This window comes from Anser cygnoides, chromosome 1 (genome assembly GCF_040182565.1).
Source record: "Anser cygnoides isolate HZ-2024a breed goose chromosome 1, Taihu_goose_T2T_genome, whole genome shotgun sequence".
In the NCBI taxonomy this organism is placed as follows: domain Eukaryota; kingdom Metazoa; phylum Chordata; class Aves; order Anseriformes; family Anatidae; genus Anser; species Anser cygnoides.
The window spans coordinates 184,377,517-184,391,011 of record NC_089873.1 but is presented as its reverse complement, the minus strand read 5'-3'; the positions used below and the strand labels follow the sequence as shown (position 1 = coordinate 184,391,011).

Here is a 13,495-nt window from a genome sequence, read left to right as displayed (position 1 = left end):
TCCTCATCTCTGCATGCAATTTAATTAAAGCAGCATTGGGTGAAAGAACATTCCTGGTACAAAATTGTCTTTCCACTGCAAACCAAAAAATGGACTATATGTGTAAGACAAAACACACACAGAAGGAACAAAAATCTGTGTGCAGTGTTTTTTCATCGCAAGCTACCAGTTGCTTATTATGAAATTTACAATTGATTGACATGGAAGAGACAAAAGTGGGACTTACATGGTTCTTCTGATCCCTCCAAAGTAGTCTGTGTGTACTAAGTAGTAACACTCCACTATCAAATTTCACCTAAACAAGAAAAATAAAACAGGTCAACAACAGATTCAACCACTACATTGCATAAACACTGAACTTGGAAACATTACACATTAGGACAACATTGGAACCACACATTAGGATGACATTGGAACCAGATACAAAAAGCTATTATTTTGAGAACACTTTTTTTCCCCAGAAAACACAATAAATTATGTTAATGGAAAAAAAAATAGAAAAAAATAGTATAAAGGGATTATATGGATATACACAAGCTTCCTTTTTCAACTGCATAAACTTTCCCCCAGGAAATCCTGAAGGATCCTCCCTCCATATGCCGTGCAAGATATGCAAACATCCCTAATTATCATATTTTTAAAAGGGCTATTGGCTTTGGAACACTATTTGCTGACAGAGAAAGCAGAAGTAGAAAGCAGAAGTTCCGCAAAAACAAAAGCAACCTAATAAGAACAAGCTAGGGCTGGCCTGAAATCTTCTTGCTTATCATATAGGAGCGTTTTTTCTCCCTGTTTTATCGTTGAGAAATGACTGGATTTATCAGTATGCAATCAGTATTTGTGAAAAACATGGGGACACCACGGCTCCTCACGGCACCAGCAGCTGCCCGTGACCCCACAGCTCCACATCCCCTCCCTGAGGAGCTCCTGACAGGGCCGAGCCCCGCCGGTCCCCGCAGCCCCCCGGGCTCGGCCTCCCCTCGGCCGCGTCCCCTCCCGGACCTGGGCCGGGTGCCCGCCGCCGGGCCGCCTCCATCACCTTCTCCTCCCCGTCGTAGAGGCGCACGCCGCGCTGCTGCACCACCAGCGTCTCCCCCAGCTCCAGCAGCCCGCTGGTCCAGGCGAAGCGGTCCATGGCGGCCAAAGCTCCCTTCCCCTCCCGCGAGGGGCCGACTTAGAACCGGGCCGCGGCCGCTCAGCTCTCCTCCGGCCGACAAGCGAGCAAGCAGGGCCGCTCTAACACAACTCCCCCCAGCGGCGCCCTGAGGAGCGGCCGCCATTTTAGAAGGGCGGCGGCGCAGCGCCCCCTGACGGCGGCTTCGGCGGCGGCCGCCATCTTAGGGCGGCGGCGGGAGGGGCGGGCGGCCATTGGCGCGTTCAAGCCCCGCGGCGGGCGGTTCAAACGGCGCGGCAGCCATGGCGGCACGGCTTCCCCCCAGCCGCAGGGCCGAGCCGGCCTTCCGAGGTAAGGTTGCGGGGAAGCGCAGCTCTGAGGGGTCGTTCCCCGCTCTGTGTGTCTGGGGTGCTGTGCTTCTCTCTCTTGTTTCCTGTGGGGCCCGCGTTGGGGTTCGGGGTTTCTCTTTTCGCGCAGAGGTGGAGGTGTGAGGGCAGCTTGGCGGTGCCCAGATGGTGGTGGTCCCTCACTGCAGCCCCTCACCCCGTCAGAAAAGTATACCTAAGGTTTAGGTGCAAGGTACTCCGCCCGTGGCCGATGGAGGAGGCAGGTAGTATTCTAGGATCAGTGCCTCTTTCAGAAGGAGGGGCATGCCACGGCCAGACAAAATTCACTTTGCAAAAGCATAGTTTGAGCTCCAGGAGGGGCACCTTGCACATCCCACGCTTCCATTAATTGCACAACTAACTGCACTAAGCATGTAAGCAGTCTTTTAAGTATTTTTTCAAATCATTTGCTGCTTTGTATTTTTTTATTTTTTTTAATGCAGGGCATTAACAGAAAAACACTTCTTGAAAAAGGCTCCAGGTTTTAATCCATCTTAAATATTCTTTTAAATGGTAAAAGCAATGGAAAAAGCTTTAGGCTTATTATGAGCCAAACAGAAGCTGAATCCTAATGCAAATGCTCAGTTACAAATACAACATTGTTCTCCATCTGAAATTAACCTGAAATTAAGTAGCAGAATGCTTGCTGTAGCAGCCTTCATGCATGTCTACAGGCATTCTTGACAGGGACATCTCTGCAGGACTTGCCTCTGCAAGCTCCTTTCCTTCTTCCTAACTTAGACACCTAGGTCTCAGTCTGTCCTACTGGCTGTGTGTTTGAGGCTTTGGTGTGTCAGGGCATGAGAAAACTTGCCCTTTTCAGCTCTCCCATACTAGGAGGAGGCTCTGAGGACAATTACCACATTTTGTGGGATGACAATTTTTCATTGTTATTATTTTTAACCCCAGAGTGCTCAATTAAGTGCTTAATTCTTTTATTGCCATACAGGATTAACACTGGGGTCTCAAAGACAATAATTTAACAATTTCTACTGTCTGAACTTCAGTAACACAGAAATGTCTCAGTGTTGAGGGAACATCTTGATGGAGATTTCTGAAGTGTGAAACAAGAATGATGGGCAAGACAAAATATGAAAGATAAAGAATATGCACATAGAGGTTTGGAAGGGAGATCATGCCTGCCTTAGAGGGGCAGAAGTTTTGTTTTATCTGGGAGTTTATTAAGTTTTGCACTGGTGAATGAGTCTCTCTCTGTTGGAGAAAGGTGCAAAAATATGAGTTCCTGAATGCCATAAACCAGTTGTTTCTCTAGAGTCAGTGGCTAATGCTTTATCTTATTGCTCTCCCATCCCATTGCATGTGAAACAGTTGCAAGACTTGAAGTCTTAACTGTCCAGACTGACTGTGTGGGTGCTTCGGTTCCGCTTTGGGCAGGGCCATCCTATCCCAGCTGCTTCCAGCAAGCCAAGGTCGCATATGGAGACAGGGTGTCTAAAATTTAAAGATCAGCAATGTAGACCTGTGAAGGACTGACATTCTGCTCCGTAATCAACCAGCAAGAACATGGGAAATAGCATCTTGTTCTGGAATGACTTTCTGTATTAAGACAGTGAGGGCTGGCCTAAGACCTTTTCAAATTAATTTTACACTGTAGTTAACTCCCATTCTTGGTCTGAAAGAGAAGCAAGTGATTTTACAGCTGGTCAGATGGGTTCATGTGTGTGCCTTTCACATCTGTTTACATACTACTGTGAAAAGTGGGCTTACTGAACCAGCAGCAGGTACTTGAATGGCATGGTATGGACAAGCATCGAGAAAAGATGAAAGAGCCTAATGTCTTCCTATCACAAAGTCAGATTCCTTTTAGCTTAGGAGCAAAACAGTCATTTTGAATAACGTCAAAATTAAATTCAGTTGCCCCTTTAAGATAGCCTTTCTCAAGAAATGAGAGAATGTTTGAAACATAACGTGAATATAAACCCAAAGGTTTCTTTAATCCACAGCGTCTGTTTTATAATATTTTGATGCTTTCCTAACTTTACATTTTCCTAACTCTTCCATTTTTCTAAGAGGAGTTACCGGTGTAGATGAAAATGTAATAGAATGTAATATTTCTTTTTAAACCCACTAGAACAGAGAAGACAAAAAGTTGAAGAATATCTGTCAAGAAAAAAGACTTTTTCTGGCGTGCCCATTCAAGAAAACAAGGCACCGATCAGGTACTATTACTGTCTACTATAGCTTATGTTCCTTTAGGAGGTGGCATGTTTGGTGGGAAAGGTGTGAATGACAGCTCTTACAAAGAACCTCAATCAAAAGGTGAGAACATGTAATAAGACTGGTGAACAAGTGGATTTCTGAAAGTCCTTTTATTGAGAGCAAGTACTGACAGGTTTTCTTAAACAAATGCATTGTCTTAATAGATGCAACTTGGGAAGTGTGTCACTTGTTTTACTGGAGACTAAGAACAGGACACCTTCATGGCATAAGTTTTATTTCAGATGCCAATTTACTATTTACCTCTACAGCCTTCCTTCTGCAAACACCTTTTTTCCCCTCTTTCTACTCAGGTTATGCTGTGTGTGTTCACAACCCAGTTGATCTAGTTTCACTACGTTTTGTAGCTACTACTTTAATATTTTCTGCTAAGTGCAAATATGTCATAATAAAGCCCAGGCTGTGTGATGGCCAGTAGATAGGTGTAACTTTCTGTACACAGAATGTGGACACCTATCATCCAGTATTAGTGCTTCTTAACTTCTTATTGACCTATATTTGGACATTCATTATAAGACTTCCCAATAAGCAAGAAAAGCTTCTTTAGAGAAGACAGTGTTGTGAATTACAGAGGATTCTAGCTTAACATTAGTTTATGGTGTAGCTTTGTCACTTCAATGTTTTTGTAAGTGGTAAATTTAATTTTGAAATTTGTTCCTATCGAAATGGAAGGTGTTGTTTACCATGTCGTGTACTTGAAGTGCTAAGGTCCCATAGTGTTCAACAGCACACAGAACTTGGTAGTACAAATCTAACTGAGCAGTGACCTTTGAATATAAAATACACATAAATGGCAAGGATAAATAATCTGTCAAATACCTGCTCTGTGTAGCTGGAAAAGGCAAGTGCTTTAATGTTGTAGAAAACTGTCTTGCTTTAGAAAACCAGTGCTGACTACTTTAATTGGGCCAATAATTTTGGTGTAGTTTGATCTACTTTACTACTTTTCCTTGCTTTCCGTTTCTTCTCTGGCTATGAAGCTCCAGGGTTTTTCACAGCCTTCAGTTAACTCATTGTTCAGAGCCATCATGCTTGTGAGTATGACTAATGCTTTTATTTTGCAGATATTTCCCTTTCTTGAGGCTGTTACTGTTCCACAGTGTAGACTAGTCATCTCTGTTGACGTATCTTTATTCAGACTCAACTCAAATGGCCTGGCCTCATAATTGCAGTAGTTGAGCTTCAGCTTCTTCTGCAGGAAGCTGTTCCTCCCTCCACTTTAACTGCAGCAGGAAATTTGACCTTTTGTAGCAGATGCATCATGCCATGCAGATCGGTGCTCATCCTTAAACGTGTGAATGACACCTGGAGTAAATATGGTCTGTTATCTTTTCTTCCCTGCCTCGGTTTGCCAGCTCTCTATGGTGCACAAAGGGATGTTTTGCAATCTGGGCCACAATCGGTGCTTGCTTAGCATTCGTCTTTTCTGAGGGAAGAGCCCGTTCTGAACAGAAATGCTTCATTGTGAATTCAGCCTGTAGGCTGCCTTCTGGACCGTATGAACTTACTTTAACAAAATACATTCTTCTGTTACATTGCAGGATGGTTTAAGATTTATTTTTTTATTTTTTAAACAGTAGTGGAACTAGGCGAGCAGCTAGCAATAAACTGCAAGACAAAAACCTGTCAGCATCTCCAAAGCCAGAAATGGTAAGTCTTTGATATTCAAACACTGATGGCACTCTGTTTCTGTGGCTACAACATTCCTCTCACTTAAACCACATTTAAGATACTGACTTCCAGAGCATGAGAACTTAGAATTTAGTTAAAACTTTATTCAGTGACAGCTTAATATTTGCTTTTTAGAGAGCTGCCACGGGACTGTATGTAATGGATCATAATGGTACTCAGTTTGTACCTGACTGGAGAAGGGATTCTTGGCAATAATTATTCAGTTTTGTCACCTTTTCTTGGGACTCTCAGAACTTTTTAGATATATTTTCATCCTTCAGGGATGCTATATAAAATCTGAGCAAGATCTTCCATCAGCAGAGAATTCGTGCTTGGTTACTTAAAAAAACAACTGTTAGACATGTGGTTTGTCAGTTGTAATGCTTCCAAACTTAATGCAATCAGAAGTAGATGCTGAATATCTAATGTGAGTGCAAAGGAATGTTTCTCCTATATCATTTTGTTTAAGTTTTCCAGAATTAAGGTGTATGTGGTTGTGCTGCTAGAAATAGCAGATTCCTCTCCAGAATTGTTCTCATGAAAAGGGTGAAGAAAAACCTGACACAAACCAGTATTCATTTTAGATTGTTTTTAGTTTGGCATCTGAAAGATTTGAGAAACCTACCGTTGTTTGAAGAGAAAAGCAAAAAGCTTCAAATCTCAAAACTGAGTGTTGAAAAAGTTTCAAATGTGAGTGCTTTCCAAAGTGTGAAGTTTTTTTTTTAGAAATTTCTTGAAGAGAGGTATTTTGGTCCATTTTAATGTCTTGTGATTTTTGAGTTAAATTACATGGATTCCACATAGTATTAAATAAATAAATAGTGGCACATGTATTTTGAGAACTAGTTACTGGTCTGGCCAAGCCTAAACTTCTAATTGTGAATGACAGATGGGAGAATGAGATGCAGAACAGTCTTCTTACAGTCAAGGATATTTCATTAAAAAAGAATAACAGTTTCTGTAGACTTCTGTGTGCTGTTAACATTGTGTTGTGGTGTTGTTTTTTTTCTTTGCTTTTGAATCTTTCACTATCCCATAAGCTTCCCTTTGGACAATGCTGTATTATTTGCTGTAGAGCAACTTCTTTGGAGGAAGAGACTAGATCCCACTTCTCATCACCTCTAGCAGGGGAGAATGTGGAATAAAACTCAAGCGCCCATTTTTATCTCCAGCATCCTACATCTCATTAGTAACAAATTCTCCCTCTTTTGGTAGCATACCCTAATGACCTAATTAAAGGTTTTACTCACTACTTGGTGTCAGTCGGCTATCCATGCTAAGGGGAGGAGTGGTGCTGCCATTAAGTGATGGGTTATTCAAGCTGAGATATTCATTCGTACCTTATGACTCTTCTTGGAAAGCAGTTTTGGCAGTTAAAAGCTGACAGTTGCTTTAAAGGAATTCTCTTTCTGTAAGAAGAGTTTAGCCCTTGGGTTGGGCCCCCTTACTCCCAAACAGAATTCAAAAGAATCCTTATTTGAAATTTGGATGTGAATTCTGGAATAATAGTTGACAAATGTTCTACTTTGGTGTGTGTATATACACTACTTTTAGAGATACTGCCTCCTTTAAATTGGCATTTACTGTTAAATATTCTAGTCCTGTAAACAGCTGAAAGTCTCTTAGAAACATAAGTAACATGCAGCATGAACATACATCTAACATCTCTGTGGATGTGCTTTTCACTTCAGGAGGACAAAGAGAATGCTAATAAACTTTCGTGGGACCAATCAAGTACAACTTCAGAAGAAAACATTATTTTAAAATCTTCTATGATAACACTGGCATCCGGGACAAGCTATAATGCTGAAGATCTTACGTCCAACGATGAAGTCACTGAAATAAAATCTCAGCACGTAACACTTAGCAAGTCCTTCTTGTATATAAAAAGCATAAAAGAGAAGCAACTGATTGCAGAAAAACAGAATTCAAATGTCAGCCTAACAAAGAAACCATTGCTTGGTACATATCGTGGCAAAGTTATCCAATCCAAGATAAATTCCTTCCGAAAAGCACCAAAAAGTGAAGGGGAAAAGAGTTCTTTGCCAGACAAGAAAATTGGTACTTCTGCCACCAAGCCAGCAGTGAAATCTTTGTCCACAAGCAGCTGCAATGTAGTTCTGAAGACCAGCAAAGTCACAAATCATCCCAATTCTGTGAAATCTAACGGTGTCCTCCCATTACAGAGCAAACCGTCTGACAAAACTGCTCTTAACTCACAGTCCAGTCTGAATAAAAGGCAGTCGACATCTGTTGTAGTACCAAAGAAAGGAACGATCCAAAGAAACACGACTGGCAGAAGGGGACCACAGCCACTGAAGGCTGCTTCTAACAGTTCTGACCGTGGAGTAGTAGGAGTGAAGAAACCTGTGGATTTCTGTGAAGATGCAAAACCAGAAGCCCCAGCAAAAGCAGTTCCAGTTGTTCCTGGTATGAAGACGGGACAGGATTCTAAAACTAACAGCAACAGGAAATCTGTTTTGCTGAAAGAGTCAGCAGAAGAGAGAAGGTAACTGGATTAGTCACTGTTTTATAGCTTGATCTCGTGAGGTGTTTACACCTGCTTTCCAAGAACATCTAACTTGATCTATTTCTTGCTGTAGTTGCACTGAAAAATAAGGACTGAGTGTTTGAACTTGATGCTGAAAGGCAGCAGACTAAAACCGTAGATTTAATAGTATGAAATTAGGATTCAGACTAATTGCAGCAGCTCTCCAGGCTTACAGTTTGTATCTGTGCAGTTAGAAAATTATATATTGTTTGCACTCTGTTTTTTAGGCAAACTGTTCTGACAGTCTTAAGCATGACAGATGCTTCTGTAAATTAATTGCCCATGCACAGCGGTGCTTTTAAAAATATAAAAAATGATGCAAGATGTATGTAGAAGCAAGGATGTTTATGAACTTGAGGAGAGCACTTTCCAATGAAATATTTTTCAGCTTGGTGAATGCTGCCTAGATGATAGGGTAAAGATTCTGTAATCTAGAAGTTGTTTGGTGTTCTTGGTAGAGCTCCTTGGAAAAAGTTGCATTTACCAAAATCTCTGGTTGTAGGGTGATGGGGTTGAAATGAAGTTTCTATGAACTGAATTACACTCATGCATGATTTTCAGGTTTTATAGGCTGTGTGACAGGGTCATCTTATGCTGTTCTCAATGCTTTGTGTCTTTAGAGAGAGTCTTGTTCTAGTTTTTCTGCTCTGAACTGGGTGATGGAGATTACAGAAGAGAGATGACAGACCAATAAATCAGGGGTGGTTTTTACCCTCTAGAAAATCAGGGTCTGTAGCCTAAGACTCTTGCTGCTGCTGAAAAGGGAGAGATGAAAGAATTCTGACTTGTCAGATACCTAAAGTAGGTGGGGTGATGTGCATGGTTCTGAAATTTCTGTGCAGACCTAAATGGCAACAATATGCCTCTTAGGATGCCTCATAGGATTAAAGGGAGAGGATTAGAGGACCATCTCTACAATCACAGAATCATCTAGGTTGGAAGAGACCTCCAAGATCACCCAGTCCAACCTCTGACCTAACACTGACAAGTCCTCCACTAAACCATATCACTAAGCTCTAAATCTAAATGTCTTTTGAAGGCCTCCAGGGATGGTGACTCAACCACCTCCCTGGGCAGCCCATTCCAATGCCTAACAACCCTTTCAGTAAAGAAGTTCTTCCTAACATCCAACCTAAACCTCCCCTGGTGCAACTTTAGCCCATTCCCCCTCGTCCTGTCACCGGGCACGTGGGAGAACAGACCAACCCCCACCTCGCTACAGCCTCCTGGATACTCCCCACAAAGTATGTCTTTATATGACTTACCCAATTAATGTCAGTTAATATAAAAAATATAACTTCTGTTTCACTACCGCTAATAATGTTCTTAAATGCAGAATTCGCCTGGCTGAATGGAGGGCATCTAGAGGAAAAGTGATGAAGAGGCCACCTACATCTGTGTTTCTGGAAACCCGGCTTAAGAGTGAAGAACAAGAATTTTCTTCTGTTGGCGGTTCCTTAGATCATGTGTTACACAGTGAAAAAGTCAAGAAGACTCTTGCGGAATGTCTGCAGTTAACTGAGCAGGTGTTCAATCTCTTGCCTACAAATTCTATTTGCATAGACCCCTACAGCATGAAAATCCTATGGACGTGATGATGGACCTGTGAATCAGATGCAGGGGATTAACTGCTGCCCAAATTAAGCAATATCATAGTTTTTGCTGACAAATGGAAAAAACAGTTGTTGCTCAACTTCACTAACTCATTGAACTACCAATGAGATGAGGCAATAACAGTAAAACAATAAATTAGAAGAGATATTAAGTAATGAGAGTAGCTATGAAGTAATTCATCTGAAACATGTTTGCGTTTGCAGAAACTTGTCTGGATTTCGGAAAGTCTTTTTTAAAGAAGTTCTGAAGTTATTTATGGACTAGACAGCATTGGATGTAAAAGGGCTAGTATAAATAGTTCTCCTCTGGAAGAATAGCTGAATGGCAATTGTGCTCAAGTTCATAGTTCTGTCTTGTAAATACTTGCTATCTTCAACTTTCAGGGTCGCTCTTGAAAAAAATAACTATTTAGGTCAAAACTAGATAAAATACAGTGCCTAGGGATGTTCACTGCATTTGATTCTCTTCTGTCATGTCACTTCTAGGGATGTGAAGGTGATAAAGTACGTGCCGTGTTGCAAGATCTGATACAGAGCGCGCCTGGGGCTAAAAAGCTTGCAAAATATTGGATCTGCTGGATGCATCTTGAACGGACAGGCCCTCCTGAAAAGCTTTTTGCTGTCTATGAGGAGGCTATTTTGGCAGGAGCAATGGTGAGCAACTTGTCATGTAGACTGAGATTAACAAACAAAAAGGCATGAAAGTGTAGAGCATGTAAAATACAGGTACTTCTGATTTTAATAAATGCTTGTGTGACAGAAAAGTCATCTGACCCATCTGAATGCACAGATTTGAATTTGGTTTGCTCTGTAACAACTGTAGATCCTAACTGCTTGCAGGAAGAAAGGTTTAGGATCACTAAAATACCTTATGATGTTCTGCCTAAAGAAATAAAGGATTGAGACGTCTGGTGTTACTAGAAACCCCAAACAGAACTTAATTTTACATTGTTGATCAGCTTAGTTCCTTTGCTTTATTACCAGCAAGATACTAGGGCATCAAATACAGCTTTAGGGCACCCAATACAGAAAGTACAGGATTCATTCTTGTTCTGACTTATGTTTGAACAGCATTACAGGATTTTGAACACTGTGTAGTATGTACCATTTTCCCTGTAACTTATGCCAAATAAGGTGAAATAGTAAATAATTTTGGAACTGTTTTCTAAAATAAAACTTCTTTTTCCAGCCTAAAGATGAACTACGACGCATGCTAATAGATATTATGAAAAATACTGTAAGCCTGACTAAGTCTGAGGGTGGTAAGTTTGAGTATTTTATTGTAGTTAAATGTCTGGCATGACTGGCAACACAAATTAACTGCTTACACTATTTATGCCTATATCAGATTCTTTTACGGAAGCTTCTCTGTGATCGTGATCATTCTGTACTTAATATGAAAACAACCTTGTCTAAGCTAATCCTTTTGGCTGTGGGCATGTTAAGATGGGTAGTGGAGATGCTTTCATATTCAAACTTTCTGCTTAAGCTCTCTCAAATCAACACTGCAGCCTTTTTAGCCTGAGTATCAAATAGTAAATTAAAAAAAAAAATCTCGTCAGCTAAAAGTTAGTTCCTTTATGTAAGCCGTTTCAATAGCAGATGCATAGTCTTGCTACAGCATAGCATTGGTTACTTTCATTCTTATGTAAAGCTTTAAGAGTACAGAAATCTCCCTAAAAATATTAACTTCACTTCAGCTGTAACTCCTCACAGCTGTACTTTCTTCAATATTTTATTTTTAGGGAGTGCTGTGATAGAAGCTCATTTAGAATCAGAAGAGGTCAGCAAGATAGAAGCTCAGACAGAAGCAGAGGAGGTCAGCAAGGAACCCGATTCATCTCTCGAGCAGGTTCAGGAGACCTTCAAGAGTCTCAACTCTGAAGACCAGAAAGCAGAGAGTGATGATAAGAAGGCAGAGACTAGCAATGAAGTGATCAAAAAAGAAGAAATAGAAGAAGAAATAGATTTGAAACCAGAAGAAGAGATCTTGCCAAAAAAGAATAAGAAGCACAAAGCTAAAGAGCATACAAAAAACAAAGGAAAACGCGAAACGGAAGAGCAGAATGAAGATGGGGTGAAAGAGCTAGCCCAAGCAGTTAATTCTCCTGAGAAGAAGAACGACACAACTTACGTAACGAGATACAACCCATCTACCACACCATACCTGGAAAGGTAAGATTACAGAAGGTAACTAAGGAAAGTTTGCAGTACCTGGGGCAACAGTAAGTTTTGCCATTTTGAAACAGGGAGGCACCGCTTCTGTGAACATCTAGTTACAAGCACTTGAGAACTTAAGTTTTTGGGGTTGCTTCTTGTTCCTTCAAAAAAGATAGTCTTTTAAAATACATTTGTGGATTTCCTTGAATTCAATTGAAACAGTTGGCTTTGAATTTCCTCACTACAGAGTAATCAAATATCTTTGTTCTACACTGTGCTACGTAAGAGAAATTTGGTGTCTCTATTCTATCCCTTCTCAAACATGAATGTGTTTGTATGTCAAAAAATGCAGAGAAAGTAAACAAGATGCAACTGTCATGTAAAGATTATCTTAACTGTATCTTGATGCAAGAATGTAGGTGGTAATCCCAGGACAAAACAGATAACAGTTCAATTCTCCTTTTCCACAAAGGTCCATTTGAGATAACAGACTCCAGAAAGTTGTGCTCTGTTTTGGAATGTGTTGAAGCTGGGCTCCTGGCAGCTGTCTGCTGTCCCTGACAACGGGAAGAATAGTTTTCTGATGGAACTGTGTGTGTTGGGGGGGGAATCTTCCTTTAGAAACTTTTCAGGAGTTTTACCAGATTAAAATATCTTGCCAAGAAAAGAGTTGCACGTCTAGCTTTAACTGCATGGATAGGAAAGGGCCTGTTTGCTGTTTCCTTTGTCTATGGGAATACGGAAGTGTTGAACAGGAGTAATGACCTGTTTCTGATAGATGCTACGGAGCTGGTTTGTATGATTGTGTGCCTATATTAAATAACATTTTAATTTTCTTAAGTGTGAAGATGCACCATGAGGCAAATGACTCCAATGCTAAAGACCTGAAAATCGTAACTCCTTTGCGATATTCCCTACGCATTCGGGAGAAGATGTTCAAGTCCTCAGATACTCCTAAAGATAAAGATTCGTGTGTCTCTTCATTTGAACAACTGGGAGAACTGGAATCAAAAGCCGCTGCACTTCTCCACAAACAGAACAATGAGCTGAAGGAAGCAACTGCTGAAATGGAAGAGTAAAAATTAGTATCAACACTACATGGGGGGGAGAGATTGGATCCTTTTTAAGGAAGCTTGGGTGGGATTTTTGTGTTTTTAGCAGCTTCAAGAGAGGTGGTATCTAAAACTTGTGAGGTTGGCTTAGGATGAAATTTGACTGTATGAGTCACTAAACTTTTAAATGTGTATTCTTCTGTGTTTTCAAACTCTTGTGGTAAATATATTGGTCTGTTTTGGTACTTATAAACATCAGGGTCATCATGTTAAATATGACTGACATTATATACTGAATTAAAAATTAGATGTAACACACCTTATATCACAGTTCAGTGATTGTAATATAATGTTGATATCAACTGTTTTCCTGTTACAATTCCTATAAATCTTTAGAATTGCATATTCTAACTTCTAGTTTAAGGAACAAAAATAACTTAGGAATTCCAGTGGGGCAGTATTTACTACAGCAGCATTTAGTTTTGAAAACTGAAACCAGCTAGTAAGTTGTACAACTAGCTTAAACTGCAGTATCCATTTTTACGGGGTATTTCAATGAAACTGAGTATAATCCGCATTAACTACAGGGACTATTCGTGATCAGTTAATCTACTTTAGATGGGGTCTGATACACTAATTACTATGTGACTGTTATAATATTGGTTTGCATTAGTCTGTAATATGGTAGATTTATTAAACTAATCAATTGA

General features: G+C 40.5%; 2 protein-coding genes across 4 annotated transcripts in view; one reads left to right on the top strand and one right to left on the bottom strand.

Moving 5' to 3' along the window:
* The window catches only part of VPS36 (vacuolar protein sorting 36 homolog), a 20,230-nt gene extending 18,972 nt beyond the window's left edge, over nt 1-1,258 (bottom strand). For all 3 annotated transcript variants that reach the window (XR_007165045.2, XM_048068314.2, XM_066989655.1), the window contains exons 1-2: nt 1,040-1,258; nt 227-295 (exon numbers count right to left, since the gene is read on the bottom strand). Coding sequence is in view for 2 of the 3 variants with exons in the window: in XM_048068314.2 (XP_047924271.1) it covers nt 227-295; nt 1,040-1,135 (165 nt within the window). In the remaining variant the exon portion in view is untranslated. The remainder of the gene's footprint in view (nt 1-226; nt 296-1,039) is intronic.
* CKAP2 (cytoskeleton associated protein 2) lies at nt 1,256-13,495 on the top strand. Its single transcript, XM_013179529.3, has 9 exons — nt 1,256-1,465; nt 3,593-3,680; nt 5,316-5,388; nt 7,101-7,918; nt 9,297-9,486; nt 10,060-10,227; nt 10,763-10,835; nt 11,319-11,748; nt 12,575-13,495. Exons 1-9 carry the CDS (start codon nt 1,417-1,419, stop codon nt 12,810-12,812), a joined length of 2,127 nt encoding a protein of 708 aa, XP_013034983.3. The 5' UTR covers nt 1,256-1,416; the 3' UTR covers nt 12,813-13,495.